This window comes from Hoplias malabaricus, chromosome 1 (genome assembly GCF_029633855.1).
Source record: "Hoplias malabaricus isolate fHopMal1 chromosome 1, fHopMal1.hap1, whole genome shotgun sequence".
Lineage (NCBI taxonomy): Eukaryota > Metazoa > Chordata > Actinopteri > Characiformes > Erythrinidae > Hoplias > Hoplias malabaricus.
In genome coordinates this window covers 67,896,473-67,917,393 of record NC_089800.1, presented here as the reverse complement: position 1 = coordinate 67,917,393, position 20,921 = coordinate 67,896,473, and the positions used below count along the sequence as shown (strand labels likewise).

Here is a 20,921-nt window from a genome sequence, read left to right as displayed (position 1 = left end):
ATTATCTTGTGATGTGGTTCTATCGTTTTAGGGATTCTTTAATTATTATAATTTATTTCGTAATTTATATCATATATTTAATGTCTTATTTAATGTAATTTGTTTATATAGTTTTCGTGGCTAATACAGCAGTTTAACGTCTTTATGTAATGCACTAACAACAATTACACCGCGATATACTGAAACGGAGAAGCGGAAAAGAAAATGATGACGATGATGATGATGATGATGATGACTAACAACAATTATGTTTCTTTGTCTCCCTCTAGCGGATCACTAGCAGCAATGTTTTCCATTTTTTGGTGTTGTTTGCCCCCTTGTGGTCTATTGGCAGTACTACATCGACCTTCCACCCGGATACAGAGCGACACACTGCAGGAGTAAACACGTGTAGAAGGAGGACGCTGGAGTAGAAACCGATTCGTGTTAGTAAGTAAACAGTTTTATATTCATGATTTTTTATAATGTAAATATATATAATTTCTCTTTATCTTTAACCATGTCGGAAGGGTCATTGTTACATCATGACTCTCCGTTTAACTCCTTAAATAATAATATGGGCAGTGTGCTTCGAGGTTTATACGAGTTTTTCGTTCCACCATAAATGGCGCCGCAGATACAGTCCTTATTGTCTTTATCTATTTTTAAGCTCTGAAATAAACAATGATATATATATATATATGTATAGTAAGTACAGTCCTGTGCATGTGCATTTTGATTCAAGGAAATTCCAGCCATTTAAATAGAGGAGAGGTTTTTTGCCCCATGGAAAGTTGTTATACTGGCTCCCTCCACACTGGCCCTACAAATGTAACCCTCTCTAATTTGACAACAGCAGCGTAAAAACTATTAAACATATTTTAATTGGCTATATCAGTAAAAAAAATAAGCTAGACTCTTCATAATTAATTACTGTTAGCTGATGTTAATATAATATCTGATTCTGACCGCTGTGAAGTGGACATTCCCTTATCTAAAATCCAAATGCCGTGTTTAATGTGGCAAAAGAAATAAAATAATAAAATAAACACGAATTGAAACGAGTTGTCGAACTGGGTTTAAAAAAAACTATCAGCAAAGATCAGCATGGCAGGTCACCAGCAAATGCAGCATATTATTGGGATTAAACACCGCAAACAAGCAACCTTTATTACATGTGCCAAAAAAGTTCACAGTACAACAAGGGAACAAGCCGTATTTTGGCTTGGTGTATAATAATGGCTGGCACATCGACAACCATACAACAGCCACACACACACACACACACACACACACACACACAGAGAGAGAGAGAGGGAACAACAAAAATAACCCCCTAAAAGATTTTGGATGCTGTTATTCTGGATAACCGTAACTGGTATCCTGTGGGTGACCAACTAGACCAGCAAATAAATAAATAAATAAATAAACACATTAGAACAGCATGGAAGACCTTTGAACTGTTGTTTTGTTTTACAGCAGAGGATAGAAAAGTAATTACAGTGTTTAAATTAAAATTTTTAATCAACATTTTGTTGATTCAGTTGCTGAGATTGCAGTGTTTTGCCCCTGTAGATGACCTAAGTGTTAGTGGATACCTCTAAACCTGTGTTTGTTTTAGTAACGTCACTGAGTGTGACGTCATTTGGATAATTAATTCCCCTCAATATTCCTAAGGCCAAAGATTACTATGGGATGGATTCTGTAATGCTTAAGTATTTAAAGGTGTCTTTTGCTTCACCTATAACCTGTATTATCAATCTTTCAATCTCTGAAGGGGTTTTTCCAGAGGTTTGGGAAACAGCTATTGTATCACCAATCTTTAACGCAGGTGACCCCCAGCTTATTACTAACTACCGGTCTATTAGTATTTTGTCTGTTGTTTCTAAGGTAGTTGAGAGGTGGGTGTCAGAGCAGATCATTTCTCATTAGAACAATAGTCCTTTTACTCTGTGCCTCATGCAGTTTGGTTTTAGAGTTCATCATTCCATAGAGACCACTACCTGATTTTTTTGGAAAAGATTAAATTAATGATGGATAACGGTGGCATAGTAGGGGCTGTGTTTCTTTACTTTAGAAAGGCATTACAGTAAATTATAAAATACTCCTTATTAAATAAATTTTTCAAGTGGGTGTCTTGAATAGAATCATATTTTAGAGGAAGAATACAATATGTGAAAATTAATAACTGTTAGTCAACTGCTCTTAGCACCATTACTGGGGTTCCCCAAGGACCTATACTCTGACCACTTTAGTTTAGTCTTTATATTCATGATTTGACTTCTGTTTGCCCAGATGTAGAAATCCAGCTGTATGCTGATATAACAACTGGCTGCCTCTAAACTCACTAGTGCAATGAGCCATATTACAACATGGCTTAATCAATCCTGTCTTAAGTTGAATGTAACTAAAACCTTTTTTCCCCTAAACAACCATTTACCACCATAGAGCCAGATATAATTATATCATTAAAAAAGTTGTGACTGAGTTTAAATATCTGGGCTTTTGGATTACAGTAATCCTTCGCTACTTCGAGGTTCATCTTTCGCGGATTCGCTACTTTGCGGGTTTTTTCAAGGGGTCCTATGGCCACTATATTGCGGATATTGAGGGAAAATCTAGGAAAACTGTGAAAGATGAATAGCCAAAAGTATTTTTTTTAATTATTTACATGTATGAAACTAGGCCTGTAGGTGACAAAATATATCATTTACAAATATTTCTTACGTACAGTACATGTGTTGTTCATGTACACATCCGAGTGAAATTTACTTAGCTTAGGAATTACTCTGTTAAAAAAACTGGTAGGATATCAAATTTAGTTCCAGCTGAAAAATATTATAGAATGACTGTTTAATGCAAAGGGTGGGTTGTTAACAGCACAGGGAGGGTTTTAAAAGTCCAAATACTCATTAAATACATAAAGAAATATATCCTTCCTCTACTTCGTGGAAATTTGTTTTTCGCAGGTGGTCTCGGAACGCATCCCCTGTGAAAAAAAGAGGGATTACTGTAATTCTAATCTTTCATATAGAAATCGTGTAAAAAGACTATGCCAAAAAGTTAGATTTCATTTAAGCAATTTTAAATTCCTTCGGAGATCATCGAGCAGTGAAGCTGCTGTGATGTATGTAAATGCTATAATTGTTCCAAATTTTACCTACTGTCTGACAAGCTGGACACAGACTAACAGATCTACAGTGAAGACACTTGAAATTTTATATAAACCCAGTAGTTTTCACAGCTGTCAGTTTGGGAACACTTGGCCAAATATTTTAATATTTGTCTTATTTTTTAGATATTACATAATACAGCCCAAAGAAAAAGAAAAAGTGCTCAGGTTACCAGAAGCACCATTAGAGCAGACTGCATCATTCCTATCTGAAGAAGTGCTTTTAGGCAGTCAGCATTTTCTGTAACAGCATGTAAAGAATGGAATTCACTGCCAGTTAGTATTAGAGAATGTAATATTTATATTTTTATTAAACAGCTGAAGTTATGGCTTGTTAATAAACAAGCATGTGAACCTCAGATGCTTATAAATAATTTCTGCTGCTATCCTGAGTGGGGTAGTGTTACTATGAATTGTGGTTGTGCTGAATTGTCTGTAGTGTGTTAGAAAATGAAAAAATATGGTAAAGAATTTAATTTTGATCTGACAAATAATAATAAAATTTCTTACTAAGCCCCTGCAATTATATCAGTTGACAAATCATTCATCTATGCTAATCTCCTCTTCATTAAGTTGAGAGTCGGGGATAGGGAGGCAGGGCCTGAAGCAGATACTGTTTGTCCTGACATGGGGCAGAGAAAGAAAAGTTAGTATGAATAGCTGCTAAAAACTGTCTGCTAAAAGTACGGTGTCTTTTTTTCATTTCTGGTAACTATTTTTTCTTTTTAATTCAAAACGATGCTTCATTTTGCTTCACAAAGGTGTTTTTGTTGTTTTTGTCACCACATATACTTCTGAATTTTATTTGCAATAGTTGTTAATGCTGAAATACTGAATTATTTTTCAAAACAACAACTTACGGTAAAATTGGACAACTTTTACCATAAAACACATGCATCACATCTTAGGCTGCTTCCTTTTATTAAGTCCCCTGTTTAAGGAACATAAACGATTTTATGATAATGGCTGTATGTTATCCAGATTTGATACTAATACCACACTTAATTTTAATACTGATACTTGACGGATACATTTGTGAGTGCCTCCTTTATATGGCCAACTGAAAGTAAACGTAATTTTGTGTTTTCAGGCCATGGGTAAATCCAAGCAGGTGGGCAATCACAAAAGTGACAAGAAGAAGAACATTGCAAAGACCTGGAAGACAAAGAGAAGGACTAAGGATCTGGATCAGATCCATGTCGACATGATCCCCGCAAACTCAGCCAAGCTGCTGAAGCAGGACCTGGACTACGACGTCACTGGCTGTGCCCAGCATTACTGCCTCCACTGCGCGTCAGTCCAGATGTTATTTCATTTAATTATTTATGCTTTCTCCAAGACAGAAATGCTTATCACCCCAAATAATTTCTGCCAAAAATGTCGTAGTTTGTGGTTTGCAGTGGGTGGCATGGTAAGATTTTGTCAGTATGGGGATGTGTGTTTATTTGCGCTTAGTAAGTACTGCAACTGTAAGAGTTATGTGTTGTTTGACTGGTACTAAAATTGTAGACCCAATACTGGCTGATTTAATGAAGATAAATGTCAATTGCAGGCGATACTTTATTGATCTGAAAGCCCTCAAGGAGCATTTCAAGACCAAAGTCCATAAAAAACGGTAAGTTTCCCTCAAACCCTTTCTTTGAAGATGTTGATATATTACGCTGTATCTTTGACCAGTGTTTTATTGACATGCTGCTGGTGACTGGCATCTGCAGCTAATGGTTCATCATATTAATATTAATCAGGCCATATAGTGCCTGTCTATTTTTTTTTAACCTCACTTTGTTATAATAACAATATCCCCATAATTCAAAACTCTATATGCTACTGTTTTTTCTTTCAAGGTGCAGATAAACCATAGGAGCAATTTTTCTCTTAGTCTTATAGTGTAATCTCTGTTCATATGAGTGCTGCAGAGCACTATTTTGATGTGGTGTTGATTATGTTAATTTTATGATGAAATTAACCAATAGAAATGTTTAAAAAATTGCCTTAAATACAATATTTTGCATTAATTACACTCTAACCATGTCCTGTTCTCTCAGTTTGAAGCAACTGAGGGAGGAACCATACACTCAGGCTGAGGCTGAGAGAGCAGCGGGGATGGGCTCCTACATTGCTCCCAAAAAGGTGGAAGTGCAAACACAGCAGGTTGAGGAGGATATGAACTAAACCCTCTGCATTTCCCTACAGAGCTGAAGAATAAAGATCACCGTTAAGATGAAACACTGTCATTGGAAAGAAAATCTCTTAAGGTGGTCTTTAATCCTGGGAAACTGACTTTGTTAAAGTTGGACTTGCCTGTGTTGCATCTGTTTTGTGGAGGCAATGTTATTAACATTGAAACAAAACAACACAGTAACCACACTAATGTGTAGAAGAAGCAAAGCATTGCACATTTTAGTAGTTCCTCTGTTTTTAGGGGATGAAAAACCTAATCTGTGCCAGACACAATTTTACGTCATAATTTCCTGGATGTTATTCCGTCAACCTGACTCTTCATTCGGTTCTCATTGAAAATGACTTTCCAGTTTATTCTGTTTGTCAGGATTTGTTCATTGATGAATATTTGAACACAGTTGCATATGGTAAATTGTGTAAATATAAATAAATGATTGTGAAATCATAATTTGTCTGAAATCTGTCTCATGGTGGCATTTGTTTAGTGTGCTCTTGGCCTTTGTTTCACGCTGTTTTATCCCTCCAGGGATCGTAGGTATTAAATCCCTTACTGAATTGAGTTGAGAACAAGTTTTTATTCTGTACTAACCTAAGATCTTGCCCAGTCTGTATTTTGTACTGACCTCAGATCATAGACAGTTTGTTTTATATACTGGCCTCAGATCAAACAAAGTTTCTATTCTGTACTGACCTGAGATCAGGCCCAGTCTGTATTTTGTACTGACCTCAGATCATACCCAGTTTGTTTTCTGCACTGATCTGATTTCAGACCAGGTTTGTATTATGTTCTGACCTGAAATCAGTCCCAATTTCTATTATGTACTGGCCTGAGATCAGAGCCTATTTTTATTCTTTACTGACCTGAGATCAAACAAATGTTTTATTCTGCACTGGCCTGAGATCAGACTTTATATTTATTTTTTACTGACCTGAGATCAAACACATGTTGTGTTCCACACTGACCTGAGATTAGGCCCAGTTTTAATTGTCTTCTGACCTACGATCAGACCCAATTTGTATAATGTGCTGACCTGAGATGAGACCCAGTTTTTATTCTGTACTGACCTGAGATCAGGCCCAGTCTGTATTTTGCACTGACCTCAGATCATAGACAATTTGTATTCTGTACTGACCTAAGATCAGGCTCATTTTGTGTTTTATATTGACCTCATATCAAACAAAGTTTCTATTCTGTACTGACCTGAGATCAGATGCAGTTTTGTATTCTTTACTGACCTGAGATCAAATGCATGTTTTATTCTCAACTCAACTTTATTTATATTTTATTTCTTGGCTTTCAATCCAGCATTTAGACTGCGAGGCTGCAGGGCGCATGAAATAAATATATAAGTAGTTCAATAATAATTGAATCATTGAAATATATTTTTTAAATATTAAAATGCAGATTTAAATAATTATGAAATAAATCACAAATTATTTTTTTAATTAATAATTAAATTAAACATTTAATTCTCCTTTAAATTAATTTTTTCATTTAATTTTATGATTTTGTCACAAAAAACACCATAAAAATGGTGGATATTGGGCCTATCCCTATCCATCTAACGGCGTGTTTTTTTTATTTTATTATTTATCCCAATTGTATTTCGTTAAGCCACGCCTCACGCTGTGCCGTGATTGGCTAATAGTTCCCACAGGAATCTCGTCTAGAACGTTTTGCCAGCCAATCACTGCACAATAAAGAGGCGGGGCTTTTGGCGGAAAACAGGTGCGATAAGAAACGGCAGAGTCAACCTCGGTCCCTTCTTCACTGATTGAAGTTGGGAACCGAGAGGAAGATGTAAAGAATGTAAGAGGTGGAATGAAAGTAGATTCCCACAGTGTGGATACATGATCTTTGAGAACGTTGTTTGGTTGAAAGCTACGGGAAAACGGGATGTTATGAGAGGAATAGACAGCGTTTAACGTTACCCGAAGATGACGGCGGAGGAGGCTGAAGAGGTGCCGGGGACGGAGAGCCCCGCAAGCCCGGGGAAGGAGCGCGGTACTCCGTCTTCAGTAGACGGAGGGGTCGGTCGTTTTCGACGGACGTGGGCTCTTTCAACGTTACTTATTATTGTTGCTGTTCCCATTATCGGCGTGGGCGTGAAATACTACCAAGACACTTTAATTTGGATGCGACACGTAAGAAGCAAGTTTGTACATCTTCGGTAACTGTTCTGGAATTGGTTATTTATTGCAATTTTCCGTTCCACCTTAAACGGCGCAGCTGTTAAATTCTACCGCTTCGTGGCGTTAGACCAGCTGCTGCGCTGTTTAAGGTGGAAAGGACTAGTCGAAAAGTAAGCTAATTTTAGCTTCATATTATAGTTATAATACGCGATATGTACGTGTAAATTCAGCAAATGAATATAAATTTAGCAGAAATTCCATGAATACGTTTATTTCATTTATAGCATTTGATTATATATGTTCACAAAGGAAATCAACAAAACATGATACTAAACTCCCAAACTTTTGCCCATTACAACTGTAATATTAAGCTGAAATTAGCTTCTTTTTAGACATTTCCGTTCCACCTTAAATAGTGACCGTGGTCTAATTAGCACTGACCATTCCAAAGATGACAGAGAAGAATCTTAGTAACTTGAGAATCGACTGATTATTTTTATCTCTGGAAATAAAGAATGAACCGTAGTTCTTTTTCACACTGGCAGTGTCTCTTTGTCACGTTTGGTAATTGGTTGCTTTGCTTTTAGAGTACCCTTTTATTACCCCAGCTGTCTGTAGTTTGGGATGGGGGTGGGTTCATATTGGCCCCAGCTAGTTTTATGGCTATTGAGCCAAATGTGCTAGACTTCAAGCTTCTCCCTCCATTAGACAGTGGTCTCTGTGCACATACTCACAGACTATACTCCCTCCCAGTCTGAAGAGCTGGTCAAACAAAGTGGAGACCCCATTTGCTCAGAAATGTATGAGACAAAGGAGTTTGAGACCCATGGGTCTAAGATTTATGTGTTCATATCTTATAAACATTTTAAAATCAATTAGGCATGGACGAAGCAAACTGAATATAACAACATTTATGTAGGACAACGGCTTGGAAATCATGTCATTGCCCAGGGCTATTTGTCCAGTGTTGCTGTGTCCTTGGCAAACAGTCTGCATTTGAGCAGCGGTGGACCATAAGAAACGTGACACAGTTGCCAGTTCCCCACCATCCTCTTATCCCTCTTTCAGGAAGCAGGACTGAAAACCCTGGGGCCAGAAGGACTCTTCCTGTTCTCTTCTCTGGATCTAGACCATGACTCATATCTCAGCCCTGAGGAGTTCAAACCCATCGCAGAAAAACTGACAGGTTCCAGTTTTTTTCTTCACACTTTCCAGTTCCAGCTCCATTCTTTTTCTCATGGTCTACAAAATCCAAACGCATTCAGTAATGCTGATGTCTGGGCTCTGGTCTGGACAGTATATATTTCAGAGACCACAACCAGCAGCTTCTTAGTTTTAATTTCTCTATCAGGGGGCAGTTGTTGTGGTCTATATGGACCCTATGACTTCAAGACACTCTGAATAAGGGTGGTGGCTGCTAAAAGCCACTTATTTTTTTTATAGGCCTTAATGGTTCATTTGTGACATTTATTTAATGACTGTTTCCTGTGTGTCTCTTGCCTGAAGGTATTCCCCCTCCTGCAGAGTTTGAGGAAGAGTTTCTTCACGATCCAAATGGTGAGACGCTTACTCTTAATGCTGAAATGGAGCCACTTCTACTTGAGACCATGACCAAGAGCAAGGATGGCTTCCTAGGGGTAATTTGTCATTTATTTCAGTCCATTTTAACAAGTAGTTATCAGTTTCATGCTAAATTTGACATAATAAGACTTGGGTAAAATTAGATATTTCTGCTTGCTTCTTTAGTTTTTCACTGGAGCTGAAAGGCTAATGTAGATAATTAATGTAGCTTATAAATAAATGTAAGCTCCACAAGTTAGCATGGTCAGCATGAAGAACTAGAAGAACTATTTTTTAAAAATATAAAAAAAAAAATCCTCAGACACTCTAACCCAAGTCAAAGCAGTGCAAAATTCAGATTAAAAAGAAAGACTAACAAATCTGCCATCTTTCAGTTTGGATGTAAAACCAAACAAACCAAAAAAAACCTTTTAATCAGATTCAGCCATAAATATTCATGATCAGTGCATCTCTACTGCCCAAAGCATGCATAAATCATCACTAAATAACCTTAAACCTCACTGAGATGCTAGTCTCTATTTTAATGCTACACAGTGTCAGAAGTAACATGAGCAACTCTATTACTCATGTGCATTTTGCACTTCAGGTTCTAGTGCAAAACTAGAGGAGAAACCCTAAAGGATAATCTACATGATAATCTGGTCGATTTTGAGATTCAGTCCTCCTGACAATCGAAAGAGGTCTCCTGATTTAAGGGTGATCGATCATAAACGATTATCATCCCAGATTATCCTGTAGTGTGGGGAGTCTATAATCCAAGGTTACTCCGCCGATCTTCTCCCAGAGCGGTTGGAATCGCCCCAATTGTGGATTGTAAATATGAAACGTTCAGTATTTACAGCTCAGAATCCTGTATTGTGGGGTGGATGCTGATTCGGGTATGAAACGCCATGTTTCTCATACCTGAAAGATGATAAACCAATGAGATTCGAGCTGGGATTATTATAGCACCATCCACCATGTTTGTTTACATCATGGCTATGTCTGAAACAAGCTTGTGTCTGTATTTAAAGCTTGTTTAAAATGCTGTCTGTTTTAGCTCACAACTTGCAATTGTTCTGGCGAGGGAGCATTGGTGTGCAGTTGCCCTGGCAATGTGCTGAAATATTGAATACTCTAATGTGACTCGGTTACAAACACCTTTATTTAAAAATGCTGCCTTTTGAGGCAACAAGAGCACAAGGTATCAGCTACTTTCTGTTTTGGACACAGCTGTAGTGTGTGAGAAAGTCCCCCCTGCTCTCGGGATGTAGCATTTTTGGTGAAACTCCTGCAAGGTTTTGAGGAATGGAAGTGTTTGTTGGTGTGTGTGTGCTGTTTGATTCAGGGCTGATAATGAAGTGTGGGGACTTAAGACTAACAATGATCAAGCACTAAAAAATCTGTGAAAAATCTGTGGGAGCCAGGCTTAAGACAGCAAACTTGTCTTGGCTGAGGTGAGGTTAATTAAGGCTAAATCTTATTCTCTCTTAAACTATTGCTTCAAAAAACAATTGGACATATCGGGGGAAATGGTGCGATCTTAAAGGAATGGAAAGTAAAATCCTGTCTCTCTCTCTCTCTAGGTGTCCCATAGTTCCCTGAGTGGGTTGCGATCATGGAAGAGCCCTGTTGTTCCCTCTTCCACTTTCTCTGCTCCTCAGTTCCGAGTGTTTCTGCCTCCCAAAGGAAAGGGGGAGCTGGGGGACACATGGTGGATTGTTCCCAGCGAACTCAACATCTTCACTGGTTACCTGCCTAATAACCGCTACCACCCTCCAACCCCCCGTGGCAAAGAGGTGCATGTTTACAGATGTGTATTTGAACATATTGTCCCTGTCCAAAGAAAACATTGATTGCCAAAATAGTAACTTTAGAGTAGAAGGAAAAACCTTTGTAATTTTAAATGGTAGTCAATGTAAAATTTTATTACAAGTACATATGTAGCCGTTCTATTGGTCCATTCATCCTGAAATTTTCACATAATGTGCTGTTTCAATGATGTAGTAAAATAAAGCTAAAATGAAGATTAATTTTTTTTATTTTTTTTTTGACAGCAATGTTATATATTATGTTTGTTACACAGCACAACTAAATTAAATTCCCTATAGCAAAGCATTTCTTATCAAATTGCTCCCTTTAATTATGTCTGGCTTGTTCACAGTGGGGATGGACACTAAAAAAAAAAAAAAAAAAAAGACATCTGAGGAGTTTATTGCCTCTTAAAACTCTCAGCACAGAAGGTTGTTATACGAAATAGTTCTGAATACACTGCTTGGGTGTTTGAGTTCAGAAGGAGTATTAAGTGCTTTGGTATAACAATTTTATATAAATATTTAGTTGTGATTTATATATAAAACACTTACTTTTATTTTATGCGTGAAGAAACATTTACAATTATTTTACTCAAGGAAGCCAAGATTCTTTTGTGTTTGTTTAAGAAAGGTATGAGTGCTTGACCGCAGTGTGGTTGCTGAGTGTGCCGTGTTTTGATTTCCTGGGTTTTTGGGCTGAAGGAAGCATGGACGATGCCAGTAAACTAGAGAAAGTGCATATGTCAACATAGGAATTTCTGTTTGGTTTCAAGCAATAATTTGACTGTGATGCCTCGGCCATCTAAGGCCAGGAGTCCAAGAGAGCACTTGGCTCCTCTTATCACAGCCACAATACAAGTCACTGCTTCTATCTACTGGTGGCATAGCATATTTAGGCAGTTAGCAGTCTTATTCAAATGTGTTGAACTGTCCAATTGTTTTGTCAGCAGTAATTTGAAAAGACTGGAAAAGAAGCGTTGTTAGTTTTTAATGTCTCAGAAGAAGCTTGTGCTCCACATTTTCCTAGGTTGGTGGCATTGTTTGTGATTGGTCCAGTCTTATCTAAAGGGTGAATTTGCCAACAACTAAATTGAGAGAGAATTAGGTGTAAAAACAAACAAATATAAATTAGAATTTGATATATAGTAATGTGTAATATGTTATATTAAGCTCTTGAGACCTGTGTTCTTTCTGCTGTTATTATCCTTAGTTGTGAAGTAGGTGGTTTTTAACAGATAGTGAGGCATTGTTCTCCTCTCTCTGTGTGACTTAAAAAGCAATGTGCACTTTTGTGTTGTAGGGGTTTGGCTTCTGTTACAGTTTTTCAAAATGTCTTACATAGTTTCTACAAAATGACCTATGCCTGCTTTAAGCTTACTGTCTTTCCTTTAAAGATGAATGTTGTTATTTTATTTTAAAGGAAGGAAACTCCCTTTTCTTCACTTTTTCAAATTTAAACATAGTTGATTTGAGAGATGCATGTCAACTATTTCTGAATGTACATGTATATTCTCGATCATGTTTCTCTTTTTTTTTTTTTTTTTTTTTCTCTCCCTTACACCTCAGGTTCTCATCCACAACCTGCTGAGTATGTTTCATCCTCGACCATTTGTCAAATCCCGCTTTGCTCCTCAGGGAGTTGTTGCCTGTGTTCGAGCTATCAGTGACTTTTACTATGATATCGTGTTCAGGTAATGTCTGCACTTTTTTTTTTCTCCCCTGCATGGTATTCCGTTAAGTTTGATGAACATTCATTCATTCATTGTCTGTAACCTTATCCGGTTCAGGGCTGTGGTGGGTCCGGAGCCTACCCGGAATCATTTGGTGCAAGGCAGGAACACAGTCCTGCCTTCACAGGGCGACAAACACACTCGCACCACTCATGCCTGTGGCGACACTCTTGAGTCGCTAATCCACCTACTGTGTGTTTTTGGACCATGGGTGGAAACCAGATCACCTGGAAGAAACCCACATGGACACAGGGAGAACACATCAAACTCCTCACAGACAGTCACCCGGAGTAAGACTTGAACCCACAACCTCCAGATGACTGTGGCACTACCTGCTGCGCCACCATGCCGCCCAGTTTGATGAACATGCGTTATATAAATCAGACTTGAGGAATGTCAATATTTACAACATTGATATTTCAAACAAACAAGTGCACAGTTTTGGAAGACACTTCACAATAAGGGTGGGACAAAATATCATTATTGCGATATATCTTAACACCCCTTTTTTTTTTTTCTCCTCCCCTCAATAGGTTATTTATACACTGTTTAGGGAACCTTCATATTTCAATAAAAACAAATATTTGGCACCAGAGTCCCCTCCAACTTGACTAACAGTATTCACTACTTTATTTCACGTGGTGTCACTAATCAAATACAGTAAAACTAGTCAAGTACAAGAACCTCTGGTAGAATCTGTCCTTTTTCAAGTCCACAGCTTTTACAACAATATTTATAATAACAATATTTTCAAAACTTATTTGTCTTCTAATGAAGATGGAGAAGTTATAATTGCACACAGCCAAAAGCTCTGATCATTAAAATGTTGGCAAGTTTTCGTCTTCAGCAGCAGCTACCATTTATGCTGTTATTAAAATTAAAGGTATTGGTTTCAACTGTTTTGTTTGTTTCTGCCCACAGGATACATGCTGAGTTCCAGCTGAATGAGGTGCCACATTTCCCATTCTGGTTCACTCCTGGTCAGTTTGCTGGCCACATCATCCTCTCCAAAGATGCATCTCATGTCAGAGACTTCCATCTCTATGTCCCTAATGACAAGTCAGTACCTTTCTTTGCTTGTTAAACCTGGATAATTATACAGCTGCTGCTTCACAGCAAAAGCCGTGTCAGAAAACCCCTCAGGCAAAATCCTCATGGTTGAGTTGGTAGATTTTTATTTTGTTTATTAAAATAACTGCAAATTTCAGTGGTAAACAAAATAATTCAGAGGCTTAATGTAAAATCTCTCAAAACAACTTGGTGCGGTAACACCATGTCTTAAAGCTATTAAATCTCATGCACCAGGTTCCTATCATCACTGTCAGCAATTCAGATTTTTTTAATGTTTTTTATAGAATAGTGCATTTTGCACCACATCAACCAGAATTACTATTTAATCACACAGAATAAATTCTGTATATACAGAAAACCCACTGCCATGTTTACTGACCCCTGAAGATTTTATTTAGGTCTCAAGATCTCTGATCATTTTATTAGGTCTCTAGCTCTCTGTATATTTGTAATTGCTCTCTAGATCGCTGAATGTTGATATGGAGTGGTTGTATGGTGCCAGTGAAAGCAGTAGCATGGAAGTGGACATTGGATACCTGCCACAGGTACATTCCCACCTACTCATCACATCACTACTAGATAAAACCCACTTCAACTGAATGCTCATCGTTTATCATCAACAATGTCTTATGAGGAAAAAAGCGTATCCACTGAAATAACACTTAAAATGTCCTGCATGCTTATATTGATTTACCATCTCATGTTGTCTGTGAGATTGAATAAATTTGAGCAAAGTAGTTCTCTAGGGCTCGTCCAAATAATTCAGGAACTTCTGAATTTTTTTTGTGTGCTTTGGTGTTTGTTTGGAAGTATAAAATTGTATACAAAACTGCAGCGCAGGCCAGTTTGCCATTCTGTCAGTAGATATTCTCAATAAGAAGCAACACATACAGTATTTATAAAAGGGAATATTGTATTAGAGAATATTAGAGCTCAGAAAGACTGAAGGGTGAATACAGCATCAGTAATGGAGCTACATGCCATGGAGGGTTTGGAAAATCACTCACTCTTATGTTTATTGACAGATGGAGTTGAAAGCAGCAGGTCCGTCCACTCCCTCTGTGATCTATGACGAGCAGGGGAATGTGATTGACCGCCAGGGGGAGGGAGGACAACCCATTCAGTTTATTTTCGAGGAGATCCACTGGAGCTCTGAGATCAGCCAAGAAGAGGCGGCCAATCGCATTGAGGTCACCTTCTATTCTTTCAAAAAGGTGAGTTTTCATAGTACTTTGATAAACATCAGCACACTACTAGAAACAGACTGAGAATACCAGAACCACTGTGAAGTCTTGAGCTACACTGAGAATACTACAACTGCATGTTCCACTGTTCATTGAAAGCACCTTGCCTTATAGTTTAACCAAAAATACTTGTAAAATGTTTTTAATTACAATATTAGTAAAAAAAAAAAAAAAAGATGGTATAGTTTTCCAAAAAATACCTGCTAATTGGCCCCCCTTTAACTTCCATTCATTTTCAACAACTTGGGTAAAGTATCAACTCTTTTTTTCGTTCTAGGTTAGATTACTTGACCCAGAATGTGCAAGAAGTATCAAGCAAAATGGCATAGTTTTGCGATTTTAATAAACCCAAAAACAGTCCTCACTATCATTTTACAGGATTCTCTTTGCCTTTCCTTAGGTTCCATATCTGCCTTTCCCAGAAGCCTTCAGCAGAGCAGAAGCGGAGAGGAAGCTGGTTCACTCTATCCTCCTCTGGGGTGCTCTAGATGATCAGTCCTGCTGAGGTCAGGAACATCACATCTCAGCACAATGCAAAATATCACAGCTCAGCAAGTGTGTGTTTGTGCTGTACTTGGAGGAAATTGATCTAATAAATAGTCATGAAAATAATTTTTGTTAGGTTCTTTGGAAGTAAAATTATCCAGCCCTTTTTCACTGATTCAGATCATGCATTTGTAATGTTTACACTGATTGTTTTTGGGACTGAAATATCTGTCTGTTCTCTCTGTGCAGGTTCAGGGCGGACTCTCCGGGAGACAGTCCTGGAAAGTTCGCCCGTCCTGGCCTTGCTCAATCAGAGCTTTATCAGCAGCTGGTCTCTGGTCAAAGAGCTGGAAGACCTGCAGGTGAGTTGGATAAGTCAAGACTATAAAGTAAGATTCATGCTGTCATATTTACACCTTGTAGGCTGCTGTTAGTCTCATCCATCTGATCCAGATTTAGTTTTACCAACATCCAAAAATCCAACATTTAAGTCACATACACAGTATGTCTGAAAGTATCTAGGTACCCCTTCCAATTAGTGAATGGATAAACACCTTACGTTTTCAACACACACCATGCGCAACCTCTCTAGAATAGTGTCAGCAATGGAAGCAGATGCTCTAGAGAAGCTGCACACGAGCTTAAGGTGTCCAGTGCTAAGCAACAGCTAGACAGATATTGTCTTTCCCCAGATTGATCAATGCAACTGTGTTTGGAGCTTCGTTAAAGTGACATTTGTGTTCCAGAACTAACATTTAACATCTAATGCTTGTGAGACTTGATGCCTTAAAATCCTCACAGCGTTGTCCTAGCATATAGTGTAAGAAAAATAAAGGTTGTTATAGTGCTGGGCGATATGAGCACAAATCATTATCACAATTAATTGTACATTTTACCACAATGATTGATGATCATTTTTTTTTCTCCCCCATTTTTGACCCTCATAGCTCAGTTACAAGGCTTTCGCTGGGATATTTTTTCTTATGTTGCTGGGAGCTTGTTCCTCTCATTTCCAAGCACTGTTGATATTTGATATGTGATTGTGCTTTATTGTGCTTTAGTCGATCAAACTGTTTTTTCTCAGTGTTTACAGTTGACTTCTTTTTGTTTAGTGTCGTCTTAATTCTTGTCAAAACGCAGCACGTCCAAACCACAGATGCTGTGTTTTTCTTTGGCACAAGCTGCTCAATCGCTCAGTCTGCCTCTGTGTTTATGTTCTCCATGTTGCAGATAGGGGCAGAATCATGTGATCACAGCATGGTAGTGTGGTATTAAAGAGACAGTAAACGAACACAGTGGGGACATAACAGAATAATAATAATAAAAAAGATATGATTGATATAGACAAGATTGTTGATTAGATGTTCTGAATTCCTATTTCGATTTAATTTTTGATTAATTGCCCAGCCCTAGGTTGTTACTATTAATACAAATGCTTTTACAGGTACTGGTCATAAAATTAGAATATCATGAAAAAGTTGATTTATTTCAGTAATTCCATTCAAAAAGTGAAACTTGTATATTATACTTATTCATTACACACAGACTGATATATTTCAATGTTTATTTCTTTTAATTTGATGATCATAACTATTTAGTGGCTTCTTATTGTCATTCATATTACTTTAGAATTCAGTAAATATTCAAAATGTGGCATAGGTATGTTGTCTTAGTTTCAGTGATAAACTGATAATGTTTCTTGTCTTTTTAGGCTGATGAACAGAATCTGATTTTGAGCCAAAAGGCACGTTTACACCTGGAGAAGTACAGCTTCCCAGTGGAGATGATGGTGGCACTGCCTAATGGGACAGTGGTGGGTTCATTTGCAAAGTTCAGCAAATTATTTCTTCAGTGAAGAAAATGTTTGACTGATAATGATCAAAAATGGCACGTTTAAAAAGATAAAATAAATCTGCATTGACATGTCAGAGTCTAAGACCAAAAATAATTTAATGAGCATAATCAGGGCATTAGAAAAACGTAGCTTGTATTTAATCTTGTGTTCTTTTGACAGTTTGTCTGTTGATGTGAGAAATGTCTCTCTTCCTAATATCACTTAGAAGTCTGTTTAGGATTTGGTTAAAACCACATGCCTTAACAGCACCAGGTGGGCAACCAGCTACTGATCCTGGATAGCAGAACAGTAAAAGGGATCACAAAACGCCTTTGTGTCATTATTTGGATCGTCTGCATTCATCTTTCATTCAAAAAAACTCCAGCCGTCAGGACGCCAAACAGGTTTATTGTTTTAGGTGCCAGGCACAATATACATGGCTGTCCTCTTTTACTTTTTTCATTGGCTGAGGTGTACATCATCACAACCTGAGGACATTAGCCCTGACAGGGCAAGGCTGCTGGTGTTGCAATTTGATAATGAAGATGAGATTTAAAAACTGTTTTATGTTACTTTCCTCTGCAATGAGACATTACCAACATATTTTGTTTGGTATTGTGTTGAACACAATCTCTGAATATACTGTAGGCTACCTATGGTAATTTTGTTTCAAGTTTATTATTTGTGAATTTATTTAATTTATTGTCAGCTTTTATAAGTGGGATTTGTTTTTTATTTATATATATATATATATATATTTTTTTTTTTTTTGCACAGTGTGCTTCAATTTTGGGCAATACTTGTCATTTTGATGCATCACTACTTGGAAATTATCCAGTGAGTTATGAAAAATGTGTATTGTGCAGTACTTGGTTGTTCAAGACTTTGGGCAGCCAAGAATAACACCCAGATCATTGCCACATTTGCCTACAAAGCACTGGTACCTGTTTCACTGAGAGATTACTCACAGAAAGTCAATGGGGAGAGAGAAAACATCGGTTCCCAGGGAGAGAGCCTGTGTTCTAAAGGAATGTTGTGACCTGATCATGTTTTAACAAAGCTTTAAAAGTTCTTTTTACATTATTACCCACACATTCTGCAAGAGAGAGCTTGGCAGGAGCAGGTGGAATTGTTTTATATTTATTCAAGGCCTGGCATAATTATTCATTAATACTTTATATTAATTGTGAGTGTAAAAACTCAGGATTAGAGAGCGCCAAAGATTTAGTGATGTAGGAATAGAATGCTGCTCTCAAAAATGGGCTTAAATGTAGACTTTGGAGCATTTGAACTTCAAAATATCATGGGGCTTTTACCTCATTGACTGTGTGTGTGTGGTCGAGGCAGTTCTGGAATTCTGTCTTTTGCTATCAAAGGCACAAACCTGCTCCTTTATCTGATATTTCTGAACATAAGGAAAGCAGTCAGATCTGAATTCAGGTTTTTTTTTTTTTTTTTTTTTTTTTTTTTTTTGCAAATGTTGGTCAGAATGCTGTCTGACAGGTCATATATCAGTAATGGCTGCCAAATCAGCAGAAGCCATTTGTTTTGACAGCTATGGATAGCTAAGTGTCTTCATTCTTGTTCTCTCTGGGTGTGTAAGATGGCTGTCCCTCTCCTCATCAACCCGTTACCCAACGCATGTGTCTCTTTGCTGGTGTAACACAATTTGCATTCCAGTTTGACTCTAGTCAGGTTGAGCTCCAGTTATGTTGAGCAACTACTAAATTGAAAAGGAAGTTGGATAGAATAGATTTTTACTTTGAACGTTTTCTTTTGAACATTCTCAGGTCCACCACATCAATGCTAACAACTTCCTGGACCAGACGTCCATGAAGCCAGAGGAGAATCCGTCGTTCAGTTTCGCTGGTGGTTTTGAGGATCCCTCAACCTCCACTTACATCAGCTTTCTACAGGAGGGACTGGAGAAGGCCAAACCTTACCTCCAATCGTAAACATACCACTGACAACCCAACTGTGTGTAAAGAAGTGAGTGAGATTGTGAGAGAGGGAGATCCATCAGACAAGTCAAAATGCAGTTAGTGCACCGGATTATATTCTGGATAATTTTCTTGGGCCATAGCAAACAGTTGCTGACTCCAGATTCTTCTATCTGTCTACATTCCACATTTGTAGTAATACAGACAATAACACTTTTTTTTTTTTTTTTTTAAATATTACCTTGGTTTCAAGTTAGTGCCCTGTTAAGGCTCTGTATGCAGTTTTATACTCTACATTTAGGCTTATCTGTGTAGTACTCAATACAGGACTCTATGAACATCCTGGAGGACTTCATAGCTGTGATTTAAAACATAGAAACTGTGTGTAGCAAGACATTTTTCTGCTTTGTTTCAGATTTTTTCTATTGACTGCTAACTGTGGACAATTGTTGGGGTGGATGGAGGGTTTACTGGTTTCTGTGGTATGTGTCTGAATAATGCTCAGAATGAAGTCTGTGTGTGTTTTTTTGTTTCTGTGTGGGAGAGCCACAGGGCTGGAGGTTTTCTGGGTAAAAGTTTGTGATGGCTTGGTCTGAAAGCTCATTGGGGTAGGACCAGGCCTGATGTTATTGTTTTAGTCCAGAGAAGCACAGCCCATTTTCTCTTTCTATAGAGAAACAAACACACACACTTTCTCTCAATCACTCAGAACTAGGGATGGGATCATTAAAAAAAAAACGCAATCATTATATAAACAGCTAAATTCTTATTTGTACTGTTCTTATATTATTTTTAATAATAATAGAATAGTACAGACTAGTGTGGTACAGCTGTGTAAACACTAATAATTAAAATACAAAGTGTGTCCTTTACCTAAAAGTTATTTCAAAAATCTCCTTTTCCATTGAAAATCAGCACACATCTATATGTCCTATCCTTAGACATAATGTTCAACGACACACACACAATTGTTTGATTCCTTGAAGGCCACTGTAGAAGCTTGTCTTTGAAAAAGGCAGCTCTTAGGATCATGTACAGAGGGGCGACTGTATACAGTTTGACCTAGTGTTATGTTATGTGCTAAATAAAATAAGGACAGAGATTGAGCTATGTCTGCTATACACATTAAAGAAACAATTGGTAATATTTATACCTTTAGTATTACAGCTTCATTGTTATTGATATTTCACTGACCTATAATAGGGAACATAGCCTCTGTCACTGCTACTCCAGATTTGTAACTGCACTCTGTAACTTTGAGGCAGACAGATGCCTCCTATTTGATTTCAGGACAGTATTATTGTATAAATTAATTACATCCTTGAACTGTCAGGGGAGCCCAGGAGCAAAAATACCAAATCTTACTTAGTGTTGCTTTAAGCTATTGCAAAGAATTAGGCCCCTAGTACAGAGACAGAGAGAAATGTGTTGTGCTTAAAACCAGCGCATATTTCTAGATTCAAAATTGATGATCCTAAAGTAGGCCAAAGAATTCATGAAGAGTTTCCTCAATAGATGGTTTACAATGATTATGATGCAGCTAGCTGAAGAAGAGTGTTTAAAAAATGTATGCAGTTTAAATCTTTTGAGTCAGTTCATGGATGACATGCCTGTGTTAATGTTTGCTATTTCCTTTTGTCAAAATTTGACAAAAATAAAAGGCCTGGCTTTTTTTTTTTTTTAAACTGTTTGTCTACTGTGTAGTAACGTAGTAGAATCACCCGTAGGACAAAGCAGCAGGAGCCTTATTTGAATTTAGGCAAATGCTGCAAAAAGC

The 20,921-nt window shown here is 37.6% G+C and overlaps 2 protein-coding genes across 2 annotated transcripts; both read left to right on the top strand.

The window, feature by feature from the left end:
- Positions 1-274: 274 nt before the first annotated feature.
- znf593 (zinc finger protein 593) lies at positions 275-5,805 on the top strand. The gene is made up of 4 exons (XM_066682238.1): positions 275-429; positions 4,242-4,444; positions 4,704-4,766; positions 5,197-5,805. The coding sequence occupies exons 2-4, from the start codon at positions 4,245-4,247 to the stop codon at positions 5,321-5,323; spliced, it is 390 nt and encodes a 129-aa protein (XP_066538335.1). The 5' UTR covers positions 275-429; positions 4,242-4,244; the 3' UTR covers positions 5,324-5,805.
- Positions 5,806-7,076: 1,271 nt separating this feature from the next.
- On the top strand, positions 7,077-20,877 carry selenon (selenoprotein N). The gene is made up of 12 exons (XM_066671704.1): positions 7,077-7,477; positions 8,534-8,651; positions 8,972-9,102; positions 10,612-10,824; positions 12,406-12,530; positions 13,491-13,628; positions 14,104-14,185; positions 14,666-14,854; positions 15,285-15,390; positions 15,620-15,732; positions 17,082-17,183; positions 18,995-20,877. The coding sequence occupies exons 1-12, from the start codon at positions 7,271-7,273 to the stop codon at positions 19,157-19,159; spliced, it is 1,689 nt and encodes a 562-aa protein (XP_066527801.1). The 5' UTR covers positions 7,077-7,270; the 3' UTR covers positions 19,160-20,877.
- Positions 20,878-20,921: the final 44 nt, after the last annotated feature.